The 23,759-nt window shown below is 42.4% G+C and overlaps 1 protein-coding gene across 1 annotated transcript in view; it reads left to right on the top strand.

Annotated features, from left to right (window-relative positions):
- The window catches only part of DNAH3 (dynein axonemal heavy chain 3), a 114,309-nt gene extending 90,612 nt beyond the window's left edge, over positions 1 to 23,697 (top strand). The window contains exons 45-57 of the mRNA XM_075010225.1: positions 146 to 362; positions 1,609 to 1,791; positions 5,251 to 5,449; positions 6,499 to 8,640; positions 10,060 to 10,285; positions 10,579 to 10,823; positions 12,329 to 12,445; positions 13,596 to 13,750; positions 14,449 to 14,616; positions 15,867 to 16,009; positions 16,599 to 16,803; positions 17,966 to 18,103; positions 23,301 to 23,697. Of these exons, the coding sequence (XP_074866326.1) occupies positions 146 to 362; positions 1,609 to 1,791; positions 5,251 to 5,449; positions 6,499 to 8,640; positions 10,060 to 10,285; positions 10,579 to 10,823; positions 12,329 to 12,445; positions 13,596 to 13,750; positions 14,449 to 14,616; positions 15,867 to 16,009; positions 16,599 to 16,803; positions 17,966 to 18,103; positions 23,301 to 23,654 (4,492 nt within the window). The 3' untranslated portion in view covers positions 23,655 to 23,697. The remainder of the gene's footprint in view (positions 1 to 145; positions 363 to 1,608; positions 1,792 to 5,250; positions 5,450 to 6,498; positions 8,641 to 10,059; positions 10,286 to 10,578; positions 10,824 to 12,328; positions 12,446 to 13,595; positions 13,751 to 14,448; positions 14,617 to 15,866; positions 16,010 to 16,598; positions 16,804 to 17,965; positions 18,104 to 23,300) is intronic.
- Positions 23,698 to 23,759: the final 62 nt, after the last annotated feature.

Below are 23,759 nucleotides of genomic sequence, written 5' to 3'. Positions count from 1 at the left end.
TTAGACTTACATTTGTGTAACCAAGAGCAGATTTTGGCTCTTTTGTTTTAGATTCTCATAGAAATAAACAGTTGGTAGGATGCAAAATTGCTAAGATTAATATAGAGAGACGTTTTCATTCATGGTAACGTAAGATTTTCCATAGGGTTGTGTCAATGTGCAAATATTTCCAAGAAAGTGTGAGAGAGCTCTCTGTCAGCTATTACAGCACACTGCGAAGACACAACTATGTAACACCAACGTCTTATCTGGAACTGATTCTCACATTTAAGACACTATTAAATAGCAAGAGGCAAGAAATTGACATGATGAGAAATCGTTATCTTGTGGGCCTTCAAAAACTTGAATTTGCATCTTCTCAGGTAAGCTTAGACTGAAAACTTGAAGAATATGTTGTTAACCTAGCATATGGGTAGTTCAGGACACAGCTTCCGCTAACGCTAATAAGAGTTGCAAGCTTAATTTGTTGCTCACTGTTGTGTTAATAATTTTTTTGTTCAAAGCCACCAACAAATGTGAGATCTTGCTGAGATATTTTGAGAAACTGTAGCACATAACTTCAGGGTACGTCTCCCAATGTAAGGCTGAATGGAGACCTTGCTATTTAACCAAACTGAACTTTGCTAATTTTAAATATCACTATTGTTTTCTTAGAACCCCAGTGGAAGAATCTCTGACAGCATAGTTTCTTCAACAGCTTTCATGACATTAACTGTGGATGCGTGTGCCTATTCCCCTCCCTCCCACGCACACATTTCAGAATACAGTAAACTCTTTCATATCTGGCATTCTCTTATCCAGACCTCTCAAATAACCGGCATTTTAACCATAAGTAAATTTTCATTTTGTTTTCCATAAGTACAGTACAGTGAAAGTAAATACAGATTAATACAGCAAATACAGTGTAGAGTACTACTGTTGTTAAGTCAAGTACTCTGCATACATTTTTGTTTGTTTCTTAATATCTATTCTTGTTTTTATTTAGCATTAGGTATACCTCTCTGTTCTCCAGAATATTTGAATATCTGGCAACCTCCTGGTCCCAGGGCTGCTGGATAGGAAGAGTTTACTGTTGGAAGAAAATGCAGAGAGGGAGTTACTTTTGCATGAATGAGTATAATCTTTGAGGAGATTTGCGCTAGGAAATCCACCAAGTCCTCAATGCTACTGCTTCCCAACTCTTTCCCCTTGTTCCTGGAACAGACCCTGGAAAAACAAAAGGAGCTTCCTACTTCTGTGCACTTCCTTGGTGGAGGGGAGCATCACAGGGATCTGCTGTTAGTCCCTCTTCTGTGTCTCTTGCTTGGTTTATGCTGGGTTTCATTCTCATCCATGCATACAAATGAGAGTGGAGCATTTTGCAAAAAGTAAAGACATTACAAATATGAAAAACACATGAAATTGTAAATATCTGTTTCAGTTTTAACATGCAATCTCAGTAAAGTAGGCAAGAAGGATACTTTTTAAAATGTGCTTTGCATGTGGAGTGTCCTTTTTAAAATTGCACTGTGTCATAGCATCTTTACTGTTTTCTTCCTATCACACTGAGACAGGAAATACACACACAGATTACCAGGATTTCTCTCATATCCTGGATGTCTTCACTAGGTGGCAGAGATGCAGAAGGAGCTGACTGCCCTTCAGCCTGAACTAATTCAGACCTCTGCGGAAACAGAGAAAATGATGATCAAGATAGAAGAAGAAACAGTTGAAGTGGATGCAAAGAAGGAGCTAGTATCTGCAGATGAAAAAGAGGCCAATGATGCTGCGGCTGTTTCCAAAGCTATTAAGGTAGTTTTCAAGGGCCTATCCCTGGGAGGTACTGAATCTGGCTCACCTCCTGTCAAAGCAAATGATGGTTGAGGAGGTAGATGCATAGTACTTTACATGTGAGGACCAAGTTCCTAACAATGCAATTAGAGAAGAAAAAATGTGAGATACAATGATTGTGATGTTACTAACATTAACAAACATTACTCTGGCTGTATTTGTATGGTGTGATGATAATTCTACAATACTCCCAGTATTTCTTTTTGCAGTGCAACAGATATGCTCCAACTTCAATGTCCATCTTGCACATATAATTTAATATCTTTCCAGGACTGTTATTTATCTGGAATAAGTCTCATCCTCTGCATAAAACCCTATTGAACAGTTTTTATATAGAGACCCTTTAAAGGGTATGCGGGGAGAAATCTCCTGCCCACACCTAAGCTGGGCCATAGGGCAGTTACTCTACAGCTGCTATCTACAAACTGGCGCTGTAGCTTCTAAGCTGGAACTGCTGTTTATAGTATGCCAAGCTCACTGATCTATGTGGAGTTTGTGGTCTTACGGTATTTGCAGTCTGTGGACACCTTACTATGCCATGTTACTATGTGATTCAATCCAAAGCTCCACTCCTTACACTGTGCTAGTGTTTCTGACTGCTACAGCCTATAGGAGTACCTTCGCAGCCCTTATTTCCCAGGCACTGGGATTGAAGTAGCTCAAAAACACAAGGCTTTCTGTAGACCATAGGATTTCACCCTTACTCTCCTGACTACATCTACACTGCAGTTAGACACCCATGCCCTCTGACTGAGGCTACGTCTACGCTACGAGATAAATTCAACTTCTAATAAATTTGTGGGCTTCCCAGGACCTAATTCCTGTGCACCTGGAGAACAGCGGAGGTGAGAGTGGCCATACATGGCAGGTAACCACATAGCTTTGTGGGATACATACAGGACACTTCTGGAGGCTAATAAATTTGATTTTAAGATTTGGCTCTTCCATACTGGTGTTTATTCAAACTTTTAAATGAGAACTTGATGCTACACCCAGCCACTTTCGATGATGTTATGATATCAATACTAGTGCTTCCTAAATCGAGCTAATGGCATTGACAGTGAAGACAGCCACTTGGTACAATTGAGCTAACTGCCTTAAATTTGAATTTATCTCATAGCTCAGACATAGCCTCAGACTCACGGGGGTTGCAGTAGGAGGCTGTTTAATTGGGTGTAGACGTTTGGACTCAGGCTGCAGGATTCTCCCACCTCAGAGGAGGATAGAGCCCAGGATGCACCCTACCACACAACTACACTGTCATTAAATAGCCTGAGTCCGCCGTGGGACAGATGCTGGGTTTTAATTGTGGTATAGACATACCTGTGAGAGGTTTACGGGTCTCTCCCTGTCTGGCAGGCCAGGAGACTCAGTACAGGGGGCTCAGTCTGTCCAATGCTGGGACTGAACCACAGGGAGTCTGTCTGTCCCACGGCCAACAGTAGATGGGGCACTGGCTGGCAATCAGTCCAGGCAATAATCAGCCTCCCTTGTCCAGGACCATCAACCAAGGCATGGCAGTGAACATAGCACCGTTTGGGCTGGCAGTCAGTCCAGGGAGTAACGTCAGTGCTCAGGTCCCTTCATTAAGGAAGGGCAGCCGACAGTTGTCTTTCTACTTAATCTAGCAGTTCAGTTGAGGAATCAATTCCCAGGCAGGAGCTATAGCAAATGATATAGACATAGCTCCAGAGGCTAGCAAACCAAGTTGTGTTAGTTAAGTTCTGTTCTGTTCTGTTGAGTTACGTTAGTTATGTTATGTTATATTAGTTTAGTTATAGTCACAGAGAAGTAGCCCTGTTAGTCTGTATCTACACAAAACAAACCAGCAGTCTTGTAGCATTTTAAAGACTAACAAAATAATTTATTAGCTTTCATGGGGCAGACCCACTTCTTCATATCTGGAAATTGTGCTTAGTTTAGTTATGTTAGTTATATTATGTTAGTTTAGGTATGTTATGTTAATTTAGTTATGTTAGTTAAGTTAGGTTAGTTTAGTCAGGATAGGTTACTTAAATTACATTGATAGAAATGTTAGCTTATTTTAGCTATGTTAGTTATGTTAATGAAGTTATGTTAGTTTAATTGTTATGATAGTTTAATTATGTTAGTTATGTTAAATTAGTTGTGTTAGTTATTCATGTTAGTTATGTTAGTTAAGTTATATTAGTTATGTTAGTTATGTTATTTGAGTTATGTTAGGCTATGTCTAGATTACAGGGATTGGTTGACAGAAGTTTTTGTCAGAAGATGTCTTCTGACAGACCTCAGTCAAACTGCCAAGCAGATCACAAGAGCGATCCACTCTGCCAACAGAGAGCAGCTGGACTGCCCGGCTGCTCTATCAGCAAAACAGACAACTGGAAGCACAACAGACAGGGCTGCCTCGTGCCCCAGAAGACCTCTCTGTTGACAGAGGCCCTCCCTCCCCCACCAGAATATCTAGGCTGGCTTTCTGTCCAGAGCTCTGTTTACAGAGGCTTTATTCTTCATGAAGAGTGGGTTACAGCTGTCAACAAAAGTGCTGCATTCTGTTGCCTTACTGTCGGCAGAATGTTTGAGGGATAAGACAGCTTTTGGAAGAGGGTGTAGACACAGCCTAGGAGATGAAGTGTCTCAGCTTTGTATCTCATCACACTGTGGGAAGCTGTTTCTCCTGTAATGCCTTTATGTGATGTTCTTGTATTTAGGCCAGGAGTTGCAAATCATTAACCCAGAACCCTGTATCCATACTACTGAGGAATGAGATGGTCATGAAAACATTAGTATTATTTTTATTGTGATACTGACCCAGAAGCCCAGTCATGAGCCAGGACCAAGCATCTTCAGAGAGAATATCTCCATGAACAGATGAAGCAAGCATAGAGACCTCCAGGAAAGACTGTGAAAATCCCCAGCACTTTTATAGAATCACTATTACAATGATGCAAAACATATACAGCTGCTGGGTCTGGGGTTACCACTGAAGTTATTGCATTATGTTGCATTCTGCTCAAAGAGTAACATGCCCATGGTAAAAGAAATGAGCTGCTCAGCATGATTCTGGTGTCCCTTGAATCTGTCACTTTCGTCCCACCCTCCTACCACCTGTTTCTCAATACCTACACCAAATCAGCAGGAGTATTTTGAAGATGTTTAAATGATAAAATGGAATTATCCCTACAGCCTTCAACTGTAAAATGGAACATGGGTTTGAGAGAAGCAGTTGAAATGACTGTGTGGAGAGTAATGCATTAAACTGTCAGGATCAATTATTAAAATAGTTACTTCTGCTTGAAACATACAATGCTATGTGTATTTCACCATCTAGTTATAACTGCAAAAGGTTCAGTAATGCCTCATTAGCATATCTCCACTTAGGGCAGTCCCATTGACTGTGCTACTCAAAGGGTTAAAGCATTCTGTTCAATGTATTTTCAGGAAGACTGTGAAGGGGACCTTGCAGAGGCCATGCCAGCTCTAGAAGCTGCACTTGCAGCTCTCGATACCCTGAACCCCTCAGACATCTCACTTGTCAAAGCCATGCAGAATCCACCAGGCCCTGTCAAGCTTGTCATGGAGAGTATCTGTGTAATGAAAGGAATGAAACCAGAGAGAAAGCCTGATCCAAGTGGCAGTGGTAATGATACTATTTTGAAAGCTTAGGGATGATGTTATATGTGTGTCTGAGCTGGGACGTAGTCATTTATTCTGCTTTACTTTCATGCTGAGCTGAGATTTGCAGATGCAGGAGGGATGCCTTAGGCCAGGTCTACACTAAATCCACCCCTGCACGCTTGATCTAACCTATGCTACTTCAGCTACTGCAATAGCGTAGCTCAAGTTAATGTGCTTACTGCGATGTCTTCCACATGGTAAGGTTGGTGGGAACTGCTTGTCCTTCAGCTCCAGATAGTCTTCTCGTCCTGGTGGCGTACCACAATGGACAGGAGAGCAAGTATTCCAAAGTCGAAACTAAGCAGACGTGATAAATCGGCCGCTGCAGCTTCAATCCACTGTCTCTAGTGTAGGCAAGCCCTCAGAGAGTTCTGGTGGTGCATGCTGCACTATTACAGCTTATACTTGCATGAGCCCCACTAGCACCACCTGCCAAATATTAACTAGCATGTAGGGGAAGCAAAATCCTGGCTAGGCCATACTCCTACATAACCACTCCCTTTGGACCTGTGGAGCATCATTAGTCATGCTAGCCACCCTTATGCACATGGGGATTACTAGGGTTAGTATTAGGTCACACATAAGTATACTGGATGGAAAAGGAGAAATGGTTACTTTTGCCACATTCACCTCTACCTAGTGCATCCACGATTTATCCTGAATAATTTGGAATTAATAGTTATACATATTGTTTTGATTATGTTAAATAGGAAGGAAATGCTCAGAATAGAATTTATTTAATAAAAGACAACTTTTATAACTGTTTGCTTTCTCTCCCTTTGCCTGTGGCAGATTAAAATTACTGTATCATTAATGACCATGCCTACTAAATTTCAGTTTGACACAGATTAATGATGCTTAGTGTCCTTGTTTGAATTTTTATATGTAAGCATGTTTCTAAAATTTGTTAACTGCATTTGCAATTAGTATTATTTTTTTCATATTGACATTAAAGTATTTTGATTTTGAATACCTATAATTTAAGCCAGATTTGATTTATGTGCAATACAGGTAAAATGATAGAGGACTACTGGGGAATCTCAAGAAAGCTTCTAGGAGATCTGAAATTCCTTGACAGCTTAAAGACATATGACAAAGATAATATTCCTCCTGCTATAATGAAGAGGATCAGAGAGAGGTTTATTGAACATCCAGATTTTCAGCCGGCTGTCATAAAAAACGTGTCATCAGCGTGTGAAGGCTTATGCAAGTGGGTGAGAGCCATGGAGGTGTATGACCGCGTAGCTAAAGTGGTTGCTCCAAAACGTGAGCGTCTTAGGGAGGCTGAAGGTTTACTTGAAATTCAAATGAAAAAGCTCAACAAAAAGCGTGCGGAACTTAAGGATGTAATGGACCGTCTCCAAGCTTTGAATGACGAGTTTGAAAGCATGAATAACCGGAAGAAAGAATTAGAAAACAACATTGAAATCTGTTCACAAAAGCTGATAAGGGCTGAAAAGCTGATTAGTGGACTTGGAGGAGAGAAAGACCGGTGGACAGAAGCTGCACGACTGTTGGGAATCCGATACACAGATCTTACTGGCGATGTTTTGTTGTCTTCAGGAACAGTGGCTTATTTGGGAGCCTTTACTGTAGACTATCGTCTTGAGTGCCAACAGCAATGGCAGGTCCTGTGCAAGGAGAAACATATACCATGCTCGAATGATTTTAGTCTCAGTAACACTTTAGGGGATCCTGTCAAAATCCGTGCCTGGCAGATTGCTGGATTGCCAATTGATTCATTTTCTATTGATAATGGTATCATTGTTTCTAATTCTAGAAGATGGGCTTTAATGATTGATCCTCAAAGGCAAGCCAACAAGTGGGTAAAAAATATGGAGAAATCTAACAAGCTTTCAGTTATCAAACTGTCTGATATGAATTATGTGAGGACACTGGAAAATGCTATTCAGTTTGGAACACCAGTCTTGCTTGAAAATATCAGTGAAGATCTAGATGCTTTCATTGAGCCTATATTGCTAAAGCTAACATTCAAGCAACAGGGTGTGGAATATATGAGGTTAGGTGAAAATATAATTGAATACTCAAGAGACTTCAGGTTCTACATGACAACTCGTTTAAGAAATCCTCATTATTTTCCTGAAGTGGCTGTGAAAGTTTGTCTACTCAACTTCATGATCACGCCACTTGGTCTTCAGGACCAACTTCTTGGAATCGTAGCTGCAAAGGAAAAGCCTGAGCTGGAAGAAAAGAAAAACAAACTGATCATAGAAAGTGCAGACAACAAGAAACAGCTGAAAGAGATAGAAGACAAAATCCTTGAAGTTCTTTCCAAGTCAGAAGGAAACATTTTAGAAGATGAAACAGCAATTAAGATTTTATCTTCATCCAAAGAGCTATCTGAAGAAATCTCTGAGAAACAGGAAATTGCCTCTGTAACTGAAATGCAAATAGATGCTACTCGAATGGGTTACAAGCCAGTAGCTGTTCATTCAGCAACTGTATTCTTCTGCATTTCTGATCTGGCTAACATTGAACCGATGTACCAATATTCATTAACTTGGTTCATTAACTTGTACATTCAATCCATCGCTAATAGCAAAAAGAGTGATGATCTAAAGGAGAGAATTGAAAATATAATTGAACATTTCACAGTAAGCATCTACAATAATGTCTGCCGGTCACTGTTTGAGAAGGATAAACTGCTGTTCTCTCTCCTCCTGACTATAGGAATAATGAAAGGTGAAAGTAAAATAGATGATGAGGTTTGGCGGTTCCTACTGACAGGGGGTGTTGCTCTTGATAATCCTTACCTCAACCCAGCCCCAGACTGGCTGACTGACAAATCATGGGCTGAGATTGTACGTGCATCTAGTCTAAAAAACCTTCATGGACTGATGGATCACGTGAGGGAGAATGTTTCAAAGTGGAAAATGGTTTATGACTCTGCAAAGCCCCAAGAAGAGGCATTCCCAGATGTGTGGAAGACAGTAGTAGGGCTAGATCGTATGGTCATCCTCCGGTGTTTAAGACCTGATAAAATCATTCCAGCAACACAGGATTTCATCACAGAAAATATGGGAAGAATTTATATAGAGCCCCCCACTTTTGACCTGGCAGGAAGTTACAATGATTCCAATTGCTGTGCACCTTTGATTTTTGTATTATCACCAGGGGCTGATCCCATGGCAGGTGAGGTTAACAAAAAGATTTTATATTGAATTACTTTGCATGATTGAACTTGGGATCCTTTGTTTAAACAATCTATGTAGTACAGTAAATTGATTGTAGTATTAGTAACTTCATATTCCAAATAGTCTTGTCCTGACATATGCCGTTTATCTTGTAAAAATGCACCAGAACAGGAAGAAGTGAGAAGAAAAATTATAATTAAAATGGTGATGAAATGAATAAACCTCCAAATGGATCTTCTGGGATTTAACAAGATCCAGATTCCAATCCATATTGCATTTATATTAAGGCCCTTTTACACCACTTTTAAAATCAGGAGAGGGGGACCTATAGTCAGCACTGGTCGGCTTTCATTGTTGGTGGAGAGAGGAGCCCTGAGCCTCATGGGCTGGATCCAGGCAAGACAGGACCTGATTCGGCCCGCGGGCTCTGCCAGGCAAGGGAGAGTGTCTCTGTGTGCCACAGGGAAGCCAGTGGGAGAGTGGGGAAGGCAGTGCTGCTGGCTGCCTTCCCTGCAGCAGGCAGAGCCAAGCAGAGTGACATGTGTTCCCCCCACACACACCCCTGTTGCTGCACCAAGTAGTCACCCTCACCCACGTCCCCTGCCCCTTCCTTCCAGGTCCTGTATCCCAAACTCCTCCTGCATTCTCCCTCCCAGCCAGAGCCCCACCCCATCCCACTCCTGCACCCCTTTCCAGACCCTATATGCCTACCTCAGCCTCCCTCACACACCCTCCCTCTCTCCTACCGAGACCCTTCACTCCCACACTGCTTCTGCACCCCCTTCCAGACCCTGTCCCCCAGCCCACTCCTGCACCTCCCTTCCAGACTCCACAACCCACTTCTGTATCTTCTTCCACCCAGATACCTCAACCCCAGCTCACTCCGGCACCCCCCACTACTGCACTCTACCTCCAGTGCCATTTTTCTTAGAAAACAGGGTGATGGAACTCAAGTCTTATTATTCCTCAGAGGGATTAGGGCGTTCGGTTTTAATGCCCTGGTCCCCGCACTGCTGTGGGAACAGCGGGTGGTGGTGGGGGGGGGTCCTGCCCCAGTCCCCCACCCCAGCTTCACCCCTGTCCAGCCCAGACACCACATCTTGAACCCCTCACCGCCAGTCCCCTCCCATCACTGAGCACCTCATTTTGGGCTCACCCCAGAACCTATGGACCCCCACTCAAAAAGGTTCCCCACTCCTGCTTTAAACTGAGAATAATTTACATGTAAAAAATAGCAACTGTGTGGGAGACTGGCACATACCACCATCTGAAACTAGTCTGACCTTTTCTTCAATTGACTAAAATGCAGATGGACATTTGTACCTTTAATGGTGTTTGTGAGTGTATATATAAATGACATCAGCAACAGGGATCTATTTACTTAAAGATTTTATGTGTGTTAAATTTGCTGTTATAGGTTTGTTAAAATTTGCTGATGATCTTGGCATGGGTGGAACAAGCATTCAGACTATTTCACTTGGCCAAGGCCAGGGTCCTATAGCAGCAAAAATGATCTGCCAGGCTATCATTGATGGAACTTGGGTAGTGTTGCAAAACTGCCATCTTGCGACCAGTTGGATGCCTGCTTTGGAAAAAATCTGCGAAGAAACAATAGTGCCTGAGAATACCCATGAAAAATTCAGGTAGGAGCTTCAATCGTCTTCTGTTTTCGGTGGGAGTATTTCCCATATAAATTTAAAGGAATAAAAAGATTATATGAATAATTATTACATGAGAATTATTTAGAGAGCATTGAGAATATCACAATATGTAATCAAGACCCCATCTTTTCTATGTATTCACTTTATCTCATCCACATCTGCTTCTAAAAATAGGTTTAGATTGCAACTGATTCATATATTAATAAAGTTTAAAACTGATGCAGTTCAATATTGAGGATATGTAATCAAATATGTTTTTGTCTTTACTGGTTCAGATTATGGTTAACTAGTTATCCATCAGAAAAGTTTCCTGTCAGCATTCTCCAGAATGGAATCAAAATGACCAATGAACCTCCTAAAGGGGTTAGAGCAAACCTCCTACGGTCATACCTCAATGACCCCGTGTCTGATCCTGCATTCTTCAACAGTTGCCAAAAACAAGAAATGTGGCAAAAATTGCTCTTTGGCCTTTGCTTTTTCCATGCCTTGGTCCAAGAAAGGAAAAATTTTGGCCCATTAGGTAAGATTTGGATCATTTTGCAGATTTCCTTAAAAGCTTTAGCAGTTTTGCAATATCTTGTACCCAGAATGCCAGCCCAGAAGCCTTACCTCCAGCACTATGACAAGAGGATAGTCACGTTATCTGATGATGGCTTGGAATATGTGTGTTTCAGCATTCCACAGAGTATACTGAAACAACCTTGACAAGCTCTTTTGAATTTTTGGATTGTATAAATAAACACAGTGTCGACTCCTAAAATTCTTATTCAGGCATAACAGCTACTGTAGTTACTGGGAGCTTGCAAAGTAAATATAGAAAGTATTTATGTTCAGTCATAAACTTCTGTGGGGGTCGTGTTGTTATATTACATTTCTGCATAAAAGTTATATACCTGTTTGTCAAAAATAGCTATTCAAATTTTCATTTTATTAATAAAAATTGAATTTTGCTCAGATTATTTTTTTTTACTTTTTTATCAAGCGGAGGTAGGACACATATTCATTTACTGTAACATTTAAATTTATTTAGATGCAGTTAACTGGCCATACAGTGAAAATTTCTGAAAGCATAACATATACGAGAATTCTTCTTGTAAATGAATCTTACATGGCCAACAAGTGTGATGTTGAATTAAGTGCTATTTTTGAGAATATTTAGCACCCAACTCACCTGTTATATATTCGGTTGATTTACATGGGGTTCTGCCTACTTAACTCAAATATGAACTTGGTATGCATATGCTTAACACAGCATTGTCAACTTACCATACAAATTAATCAGTCTGTACACACTATCTACTCACTCAGTTTATCATGCAGCTGATGATAAAGAAAAATTATATTTGTTTGTCTGACAGAGAAATATATCTATTCTAGATGACTGAGTGGGTGTAGTTTTGCATGACACAATGATCACCACAATATCTCCCAATAATTTCCCTACAGTTAGGGTTGGAAATAACTTCCATGACTTAGATACTATTGGTGTGATAAGTTGTAATTCTTGTTTTTCTAACTTAAGTAGCAACCACAGTACCTTTTACATGCATGACAGTTAGAAGGAAGATATTAGTTTATTGATAAAAAGTAATAAGTGCAAATTCAGTCAGTCACGAAGAAGGTTGAAAATTTAAATCAGTCAGAATTCCCATGGTCCTGCTATCCAGCTTATTTCAGATGAGCTAAAGCACCATACAGTTACTTGTTCCTTACATCTGTTAGAATACAGCTGTTCAGCTGTGAGCAGTGTCAAAATGTCAGGACCTCTGGGCGCATCTTGAATTATTTGGAATGCAGTAAGTAAGTATATAGTATTACACTGGGATAGAATGTTTTTTTAAAAAATAAGTATCTCCACGTTGGGCAGTAAACACTCAGGCAAATGCCTAAGCTTCACTGGGTAGGTGTCTAGCAGAAGGAGACAGTTACTCTGCAATAACAGTTTCTTAACAGTATCATTATTTCCAAAATTGAGTTATCTGTGCAATATACCAATGCATCCCACACCTCTTCTGAATTGAACAGGTTGGAATATTCCATATGAATTCAATGAATCTGATCTTAGAATCAGTATGCGTCAGATCCAGATGTTTCTGAATGAGTATGAAGAAATCCCATTTGAAGCACTGACCTATCTAACAGGTAAAGAAGTTGTTGCACATTGCAATGTACTAAGACTGGTGAGTATTTACACAAATAACTTCAGGTGGTGAATGATAATACCATAACTACTGTGCTGGTCATTGTGAAATGGGATTGATTCCATGTAGTTATTTTTTCTTCTGCTCCACTACTCACAGCCAAGCAGCTTATACCCCCATATTTAAGTAACTAGATTACTGTTGTAGTTTACATAGCTAGAGAGGTTATTGGTGGTCCAGAAAAACTCCCAGGCTTTATTTAACATTTGTCAAACAAAAGCATCAGGGGCATCTTTATCACCATGGCTGATCAAGGTGTCAGAGCATGACGTACCCCTGGAGATTTCCAAGGACCGTGATCATCCCCCTAACTTATACAGTGTTGCAGAATGTACTGTGCCATGTAAAACGATATATTTCATGGTATTCAAAGTCCTCTAAAGACTGTTCATTCTTCAGCTCATGAACACTTGCCCTCCCAACCTCCAGAATATGACTTCATGCTTCTTTGTAGTGAATAGAGAATTTAGTTACGTGAAAAATAATATTGGGGCAGTATTAAAAGAGAGAAGATAAGAGAATAAATTTGAGGCTGCTTGACTATGTCCCCCCTAGGCTATTATTATTTTCTCTCCGCTGCTATAAAAGTTTCTATTCTCTTAGAACCAAATCTCTCTCCATTGCTTCTACAGCTCTGACTGCTCTAATTTCTCCAGGTCTGTCTGCAAAGTGCTTCTGTCCTCTTATTTATGTCACTGCAGTTTTGTCATGTGCACTTATATAGTCAGAGTTGAGTTTATACCAAAGACAGGAAGCAGTTGTATAGAGCATAAGAGAAATGCTTACTTTTTGGAGTTAGCAGGGCAGATAATCTCTAAAAAGTGAAATGGTTAAAAGAGCCCCAAAGATGGATTTCACTTAGCAGGAAGGCATGACGTGATTCTTCATTGTGTGGGAAGGAGTTTCCCAGTTTGGAAGTGCCTTCCACAACATTTATGGTCAAATGATCACAGCTTGAACAGCACTGGGTTAGTTAGTTCCTGTCATGGTTTTCAGTTTACCAGTGGCATTCTTTAATGTAAACCATTTTTATTATGTCTTTATAAATAACCATTCAATCTTTCAGCCTTGTTTGTCGTTGAATTTCCCAGGGGAGTGTAACTATGGTGGGAGAGTAACAGACGACAAAGACAGGCGTCTTCTCCTGTCACTTCTTTCCATTGTCTATAACAAGGATATAGAACAGGAGAAGTATAAACTTTCACCTGGGGATGATTACTATATACCACCACATGGGCCGTACCAGGTAGGGAAATAAAGGACAGAAATTCCTTCTAATAAATCATTGTTTATATGTGAACTTTTAAGGATGATATTCTCAGTGTATATGGCTGTGCATTATTGTGTACAGGAAACTAAAAATTGGCAGATCATAAAGAGAGCTGGAAAATATCTCTGTATGCAGAGAATTAGAGACCCACCAGTCTGGTTCTGGCACTCAATGTTCTGACACAACTTCTGTTTTCTGGGAGTGAAAATGGTGCCACATCTGTGCAGGTTTTCTACTTCACGACCATTGTGGTTCTGCAAAGCTGGGAAGGGTCAGACTCCAGGGAACTATTCAGGGAAGCTGCTATATATGTCCTACAGGTCCTTTTTACCATGACAGGATGGTTCACCCAGGTCTAGTTCCTGATTTCAACAGCATCATCTGAGTAAGAGTGTGGAATTTATTAGTTAGTATAGAAAGTTAGATACACTCAATACTTACATGAGGACTGCAAGATCTGGTCCTAAATTAGTCTCTGAAATCTTTGAAGCTTTTGGATTTGTCTGCTTGGATTATGTAAAGCCATGATATTATAGTTGAGGATACATGTGTTTGAACATCACCAGTTGTGTATTACATTCCTCTTACATTCCAGTGAAAGCTGGGCTGTCCATACTGGTTGCTAAAAGTATATTATTAAATCCACATTTTTTGTAACTTCGTTTTTTTTGCAGTCGTATATTGATTACTTACGAAGCTTACCAATTACAACACACCCTGAAGTGTTCGGGCTTCATGAGAATGCAGACATCACTAAAGATAATCAGGAGACCAACCAGCTTTTCAATGGTGTTTTATTGACTCTGCCTAGACAAGCGGGTGGAGGTGGCAAATCCCCACAGGTAATGGGGAGTGGGGAACCAAAGAACCCTTGTCAAGGAAGCGTCTTTGGAAGGCATTCGTAGTGCATCATCCTTTGTGGCTTTGAGGAGTCAATATATCCTGCCTATGACTACTTGTCAGGGAGTGGGCTTGAGTGACTCCTTGTAGATGCAATCAACTTACTTAATGGGCAAAGGGCCCACTAACAACAGAGAGTGGTCTGCCTTTAAAGAGACCAGATTGAAAGGATTTATTAATCACGGTTGAGCATGCCCACAAAGCAATGCTGGAGATGTCCCAGTCTGATGGGTTAATGCCATACAATCCCATTTGGTTAAGGAGAACGAAACCTAGTCAAATAAATGGAGGCTTGCATAAATGTTTTTTTCCCTGTAATCTACATATTTGAACAGTAATTACTGATTCGGGCTTTTAGATCATCACTGCATTGCAACATTGACCATGATAATCGAAACACAGAATTGATTAAGTCCCTGGATTCAGATTCAATGGCAGATTCAAAATACACAATTTAATGTCATGGAGCAAATCCTGATGCTAGAGTTTTGTTCCCTAACCTGGCCCCTCACCCATGCAGCACCACTTAAATCTCCTTCATCAGGAGCCAGGAGGATCGTTGCTTCATCTTACCATGGGTACTGAATCCAGAGTTCTGGGAAGTGATCTCAAGGACAGTCAATCAGACGAGATAGACCCATTAGTTCAAAGTTGTCCTTACCCCAGAAATCAAGGCACCAGAGCAGGCTTTTCCCGTCCCTGCATCTCCCTCAACACATACACACAGCTTATCCCCAAGGTGCTTAACTGTTAGGGCACAGATTGTCAGCTGTGCTTCCCTTCACCTTCTCCACAGGAGTCGCTGCAGTGTCAAGACTGCGGTAGCTTGGATGACTCTGGTGGTGAAAGCACAGGGGCTGGAATGCACAGAAAACCCTCTTGCAGATGAGTCATTTCATCTGCATCCAACCCCATTCTGCAGCTCCACAGGCTGTGATCCTGGAAGATCTGGGGAGCCCCTTTCACGCCTTCCTCTGCTCTGTGTGGATTGTCCTCAGATCAATCAGGCTAGCTCAGAGCTCCCTACTAGTGGGGGGACAGGGCCTTTGTGTGTGATGAATAATAGCTATATCCAGTGAAGCAAAAGCACGTAAAAGAGCAATATTGGAGGAAATCTGTTTTGTAAAAGGCAACAAGAAGAAAGACAGCCATTTGAAAAAATTCTCTATTCTTTGCACATTCTTGATTTCAGCAAACTGTTGAAGATTTGGCCCGGGACATCCTGTCCAAATTACCAGATGACTTTAACCTGGAAGCAGTAATGAATAAATACCCAGTGCTTTATGAGGAATCCATGAATACAGTTCTTAGGCAAGAACTTATCAGATTCAACAGGTGGGGCAGCCTGTTTTCTTTGACTTTACAAAAGCTGAAAGGGGCCAATATGTTTGTGCTCACAATCAGCAGCAGATTGCAAGCATTAGACAACTGCAAGCATTTTACAATACATTCCTTTTTGAAAAGCTCTTTGAGAGCAGATGCTGCTCTGGTGAGTGTGCACCCAAACTACTTGAAAGCTGCAGCAAACGACTTCCTGTACGCTGATGGTCAGTTATCTGATAGTAATAATTTTTAGTCGCTGCTAACATGGCCCAGATGTGAACTAATGATGATGAGGTGAAAGATTATATATCCTATTAGGAGTCCTTTGAGTCATTCAGTCCCTATATTCTCAGCAAAGGACAATATTTCAACTTGTTTCTAAAGTTTAAAGCTATGGCTAATTAATTTCCATGGTCTATTGGAAGTTTTTACTGGAAGTTACAAAATAACCAAAAAATGGTTTTGGTATTTACAGATACAGGGAGAAATTTCTCAATACTCTTCAGGGCTTTCAGTCAATAGCAGTCAGTCCACTGATTTAAATGGGCTTTGGACCAGAGGTTAGTGAATAATGAAACGACAATCTCCCCTTTACTTACAGGCTTACAGAAGTTGTTCGGAGCAGTCTTGTCAATTTAGGCAAAGCTATCAAAGGCCAAGTGTTGATGTCGTCTGAACTTGAGGATGTTTTCAGCAGCATGCTTGGAGGCAAAGTACCACCCATGTGGGCAGCCAAATCCTATCCTTCGCTGAAACCCTTGGGCAGCTATGTGTCAGATCTTCTTACACGATTGGCCTTCTTCGAGGTATACTAAAACTGTGGATTCCTCTCACCCATATGATGAAGCAAGTCTTTGCCCACAAAAGCTTCTGCTCCAAAATACCTGCTAGTCTATAAGGTGCCACAGGACTTCTTGTTGTTTTTGAAGATGCAGACTAACTCGTCTACCCCTCTGATACTTCTCAGGGACCAGTGTGTAAAAGCTGAATGAGAGGATTTACTTCACTTAGGGTCACTTAATAATTCCCAGATACAGCCAGTTTCTGAACCTCTTATATTTGCAAGTAGTTTCTCATGAACAATCCCCTGAGAATTATCCATGTGAGTACAGGTTGAATGTCCCTCATCTGGCACCCTTGAGACCTGACCAGTTGCAGGTGAGAGACTTTGCTGAACTACAGGAGGTCAATATTGTCTAGCTCAGCAGTCAGCAGCCCCTGGTATGGATGCCAAGAGCAGCATGCAAGCCAGTTTTCATTGGCACATGAGATGGGAGCTCAGCCCCACTCCTCCTCCCCCATGCAGCTGGGAGCTTGCTGAAAACCACCCCCTGTGGATTAACAAAAGACCAGCTATTGCCACCATCCGCCACCTAAAGCTCTGCATCTTAATTTATTTATTAATGAAGCTGTTGTGAGTAGGACTATTAGTGACTTTAAAAACTATCAACAGCACTCAGACTGTACATAAAGGTCAAAAGATCAAATTTCGGCACTTGGCCTTGGAAAGCTTACTGACCCCGGTCTAGCACACTACCAACACTTCCACTGCTTACTGGGCTCTTAGAAGACATTTAGGGGTAAATCACAGCTAAATAACAGCACAGAACATGGAGAGCCAGGACTTTATGGGACCATAGGAAACTTGGCACACACCCATGATAAGTGGTCATCCAGCTAACTAAAATCATGCCAGATTACAGATGTTGCCAGATGAGAGAGTTCCAGATTAGAGAGGTTCAACCTGTAATTGCTTAAAGTTCTGAGTAAGCACTTCAGAATTGAGCCTTTATTGTGCAGTGACAATAGAGAGCTTCCATATCTTTACTTCAAATTTGAACTTTGCAGTAAAGAGAAATGGTTTACATGGAGTTCAGCTGCACGATACAGTTAGAGTTTTTACAATCTAAAGAAATGCATGTTTTGGGTTTTGTTAATTAACATATTGTTTTTGTTTTCTTTATTCAGGAGTGGATCAGTCAAGGGCCACCCAATGTATTTTGGATATCAGGATTCTACTTTACTCAGTCCTTCTTGACAGGTGTTTCACAGAACTATGCTAGAAAATACACCATCCCAATTGATCACATTGGATTTGAATTTGAGGTAAAAATAACTGGAGGAATTTCATTTATACAACCCATTTTCATACATTATGCAAAATGAACAAAACCAAACTAGCACTTCACATAAAAGGTAATGGGGACATGTTTAGGATGTCATTGTGAACTTGGAATCACTCTACATTTACACCAGTGTAACAGAAATAGAAATCTTACCAATTCATAGACATTAAGGTCAAAAGGGATCATCGTAACAATCTAGTCTGACTGCCTAAACATTGCAGGCTCACTCACTGCCTCCAGTATTAGACCCATAACCTCTGTCTGAGTTACTAAAGTCCTCAAATCATGATTTAAAGACATCAAATTACAGAGAATCCCCCGTTTACACTATTTAAACAGGCAAGTGACCCATGCCTCATGCAGTAGAAGATGGCAGGAAAACTCCCCAGCTTCTGAGCCAATCTGATCTGGGATAAAATTCCTTACTAGTCCCAGGTGTGGTGATCACTTGAACCCTCAGCACATCGGCAAGACCACTTGGCAAAGAATTCTCTGTAGTAATGCTAGGCTCTCCCCGTGAGAATGATAACTTGAAAGAGGAAATAGAAACAGCAGTGGAACGGCTAAAAAACAAGAAGAGCTCTGCAAATGGTAAGATCATGGGAAAGATGATCAAATATGGTGGAGAAAATATGATTCAGGAAATACGCTGACTATGTAATATAGCATGGAAAAAAGGGAAGACATCTCATGAATGGACAAGAATTGTGCTAGTGACAATACGCAAGAAAGGAAGTGCATTGGAGTGCAAGAACTACAGAACAATTGCCCTAACAGGTCATCTAGGCAAGATGCTGATGATGATACTGATGGAGAGACTGAGATCACAGACAGAACATCTAGTGAATAAGCAAGTGGGATTCAGGAAAGACAGAAGTACCATACAGCAGATATTGGCACTAAAAGATTGATAATGGAGAAAGCTTGTTGAAAGAACAAGAACATCTACACTTGCTTCATGGATTTTCAGAAGGCATTTGACACTATAGATCAGAAAGTGACTTGCGGTGTTGGAGTCATATGGAGTGGATAGCAGACTGGTAGGGTTGTTGAGGGATATCAATGATAATGCAGAAGCTGCGGTGAGAATGTGCAGAAGGGTGGGAATGTGGTTTATGAATGAGTAGAGGTACGAGACAAGGAGATCCAATGTCACCAAGTATCTTCATCACAAACCTAGAGAGAGTGATGGATAAGATCAAGGAAGAGGTAGAAGGGATATTGGTGCGTGGGATCAGAATTAACAACTTGAGGTTCGTGGATGATATAGTTATCATTGAGAAGATGAAGAGAAGCTAGCGAGAACAGTGAAAATGTTTAATGAGGAAGGTAAGTGGTATGGAATGTTTATGAACATGGATAAAACAAAGACAATGTTATTTGGAGAGAAGGAAAGAAGGAAGATCAGTAAAGACGGAATTGACCTAGAGAAGTTCACATACCTGGGGAGCAACATGCTATATGATCTAGACTGTAAGAACGAAGTAGTGACTAGAATGGTGAAAGCAAGTGTGAGTTTGAAGGTGATGGCAAAGATCTGGAAAAGCAAAGTGAGTAGCTTAGGAATGAAGCTGAGCATCTTGAAAACGTGTGTGTTCAGCAGCATGTTGTACGGATGTGAGATATGGATGATAACGAAGATTGAAGAGAAGAATATTGGTGTTTCAGAGCAGTTGTTATAGAAAAATTCTGAGAATAAGGTGGATGCAGAAGGTCACCAACAAGGAATTATATAGGAAGATACAGCTGAAAGAGACCCTACTGCAGAAGGTTATACAATGGAAGTCACAGCTGCAGGCATATCTGCAGAATGAACAAAGAGCGAAAAGTCAAGACCCTGGTAGTGGGCATAATGGACCCCACAGAGAAATGGGCAGATGATATAGTAGACTGGTGTGGAGCTGGTCTACAGAAACTAAGCCACACCACACTGGACAGGGCAAGATGGAAGGAAATAGAGAGGCATCAGACACCAACGGGCGCTGAGCCCATGGTTGTTGTTGATGATGACGATGATGAAGTCTTGAGATTTCCCTTCAGCCTCTTCTCCCCTTCTCTTCACCATCAGCTCGAATCCTTTGTGAAACTCACCCGCAGTTTCTACCGGCACCTTAAAACCTTGAATCTTCTCGTCCATCTGTTCACTCAGGTGGCACTTCATTAAAACAAACAATTTTTCAGATTCCTGCTCCAGGATAATGTACGTCCTGCAGCTTCCACACAGAGGTGACATGTGAGGGGGCAGGGCAGGAAGGGTTATGTGCCTCCCAACACTCTGGGAGGCAGGGGCAAGGAGCCAGCAGCTGGCAGGCAGAGCCCAGTTTGTCACTCACCACAGGCCTTCTGCTTTGAGGGTCACCACGGGGCCCAGCGGACTAGCAGAAAGGCCTGACACTGGCAGCAGGGGTTGGGCCCTCCTGCAGTCACTGGCAGTGGGGGGAAGTGGAGCAATCTGACCCCATCTCCCCTGCTCCCTGGGCTTCTAGACACATCACTTAATGGTGGGGGCTTGGGAAGTGGCCTCAACCATCCCCCCACACTCACCAGCAGTGGGAAGCGGAGTGACACAGCTGGGAGCTAGGGGAGAAGAACGCGCAGGGGCCAAGTTGCTCAGCTTCCCTCTGCCATTACTGGTGAGTGTGGGGTGGGCCCCAACTTCTGCTGGCAGCACCGGCTTCCCCCACCCCTGCCCTGCTAGCTCCCTGGACTGCACTGCTGGTGGGAGGGGACCTGGGGAGGGGGTAACATGTGGGCAGAGCAGGGGCGAGAGGAGGCAAGAGAGGGGCAGAGCCAGGGCAGGGGCTTGAGGGAAGAGACAGAGTTGGAGGGGGCAGGAGGATGTGAGGCCTAGAGTGAGGTAGGGGAGGCTGGGAAGAAGTGTGGCCCTGCCCCAGACTAAGGGTGGTATGGAGAGGAGTCACATAGAGGAGTGGGCATGTGACCAGTGGCACCCATCTGTCCTTACCTATCAGTTGCCACTGGTTCCACACCCAGTCATCTTCATTGTCTCTGCCATTCCTTGCTTCACTACCACTGCTGCCTCTGTAGCTGTTGCGCCTTCCTGCATAAGCTCCTCTCGGGGGAAAAAAGAGAGACATCTGCACACGAAACCAAACCAGAACACCCCTCCCTCCCGTCTCTAAACTCCTCATACAAACGACCATTCACACTCTCCATCCAGCTCTGTGGCTGGCTCCTGTGCCCTGGCTCCTGGCTCAACATCTGAGCCCTGGGGAGCTTACAGCCTGAGGGCCCCCTTCTCACAGCTGTCTGCCCCAACTCTGTCACCATTCTGGCTGGAGTAGAAGACAGCCATCTGGGAGCTGGGAACTGATGTGGAAAGCTAGAGCGGAACTCGTCCCTTGTTGAAGAGGGGGTCATGTTTCCTGAACAATCAGAAGTAAATTCTGAGGCTACAGAGACCAGGGTCTCTACAGAGCTTTTAGAGGCCAAAAGTGCCAGAGGCTATTTTTCTACTTAATTGATCCCTTGGCTAGGAAACCCTAGTCTGGAAAATAGTAGAGAGCTAGTGAGAAGAATGAATGCTCACTGGAAAAAAACAGGCTCTTGGAGAGAAAGCAGTAATAGTTTAAGACAGGGATCCAGGGCTATTGGGGATGTGCAGAAAGATGAAAATAATGTGTCCAAAGAACACTGAACACTCACATATGCTAATGAGCAGATTGTGAAACTCCAGAGCTTGGAAAATACGTTATCTTGAGAAGGACTGTGGAGTCTCCCTGGTTTTGCTTCTACTATGCTCACGGAAGTCAGTTGGCAGAGTTCCCTTTGGTGCATGACCTGGCCTGTGTTTGAGACGTTGCTACACCATCACGGTGGGTGCTTTGAAAACAAGCCAAGGGAAGCACAAATGAGAAATGTCTCAGTCACACGTCCTGTGTGTAGTGCTAGCAGGCCCTCCAGGGAGGGGCAGGGGAACAGGGCAATTGCCCAGAGGCCCAGGCTATTTAAAGAGGCCTGGGGTCCTACAGTTGCTGCCATTGCTGCCAGCAGTGCAGCAGGGCTAAGACAGGCTTCCTGCCTGCACTTGTTTCACACCACTCCTGAAAGCAGTCAGCACCTGCAGTGCCTGGAGGGAAGGGGGAGCCTCTGCATGCCACCCCGGCCCCAAGCACCAACTCTGCAGCTCCCATGGGCAGGGAACTGTGGCCAGTGAGAGTTGCAGGCAGTGGCATGTGGGAACCTCCTAACTCCTCTGCCTAGGAGCTGCTGCCAGAGTGGTGTGCCAGTCATTTGTCAGAGCCATTTGTGGGAAACGCTGGCCCCCGACGCCATCTTACACCCCAAACTCTGCCCGTTTAGAGCTTTCACCCCTTCCCACACCTAAACCCCCTCTCACACCCCAACCTTCTGCCCCAGCCTGGTGACAGTGAGTGAAGATGAGGGAGAACAAGCAACAGAGGGATGTGGGGATGGAGTGAATGGGAGATGAGGCCTTGGAGAAGGGGAGGGACAGTCACAGCCTCAAGGTACCGGTGGGAAAAGGGTGTTCAGGGTTTTTGCTGACTGCCTCTGTACTTTTGCTGCAGGAGTATTTGGCACAGACCCTGTTTGGGTTCAGTGCTGTTCGTTTCTTCTTTTATATTTTGGCAGTTTTCCTTTGGTATCTGAATTGTGTGAGCACCATGGCATCTTTTTGTTTAATTCCTTCATTCTTGTAAGTACTCTGGGCCAGCACAAGACCTAAGCACCATTTAAATCCTATTTTGAGGCCTTAAGGGGCATTTAATTAGTGTGCAGGCCTCATGGTGGCTCTCTGTACAAGGATGAAGTTCACCCCATGTGCATAAAACTGCCAATAAAGTGCTGGAAAACTCACTAACACTTACAGTTTTATTTAAACATATTTGCCAGGAGTGTGAACAAAAGCCAGACTGGGTCTCCTTAAGAATTGCAGGAGGGGGACACTATCGAAGTACAAACAACTCAATCCTAAATCCATTGAAGCCAAAGAAAATCTCTCTCTGACGTCATTAGGCTTTGGATCAGGCCCTTAATGAGCTATGTGAGCACTGCAGATGATATGATTCCACTAAGTAATCATATAAAATAGATATAAAAGATATATGTATATATATATCTATATATATATATAGATATATATATATAGATATAGATATAAAAGGAGACCAAAGCCAGTTATTTAATCATTCCAGGTGACAAGCCAGGAACACAGCATGGAACAAATGCCAGAAGATGGGGCATATGTGAAAGGACTTTTTTTAGAAGGAGCCCGTTGGGACAGAGAAACCATGCAGATTGGGGAATCACTTGCAAAAATCCTGTATGATTCTATGCCTGTAATTTGGCTGAAACCTGGAGAAAGTTCAACATTTCTGCATGAGAACATTTACTCATGCCCTGTTTACAAGACAAGTGCAAGAAGAGGTACCTTGTCCACAACAGGCCATTCAACTAACTATGTTCTCTCAATAGAGCTCCCTTCAGAAAGGCCCCAGAAACACTGGATAAATCGAGGTGTGGCAGCACTATGCCAGTTAGATGATTAAATGTATGTAGATTCACACCCTTGAATTTTATAATTAAAAGACACTCCTCACTGCCTCACTTCTGTTGCTGCAGTTCTTGTTTACATCACCATTTATTGATGATTT

Source organism: Carettochelys insculpta, chromosome 16, assembly GCF_033958435.1.
Source record: "Carettochelys insculpta isolate YL-2023 chromosome 16, ASM3395843v1, whole genome shotgun sequence".
Lineage (NCBI taxonomy): Eukaryota > Metazoa > Chordata > Testudines > Carettochelyidae > Carettochelys > Carettochelys insculpta.
The sequence above is the reverse complement of the archived record's forward strand: the minus strand, read 5'-3'. Positions and strand labels throughout refer to the sequence as shown.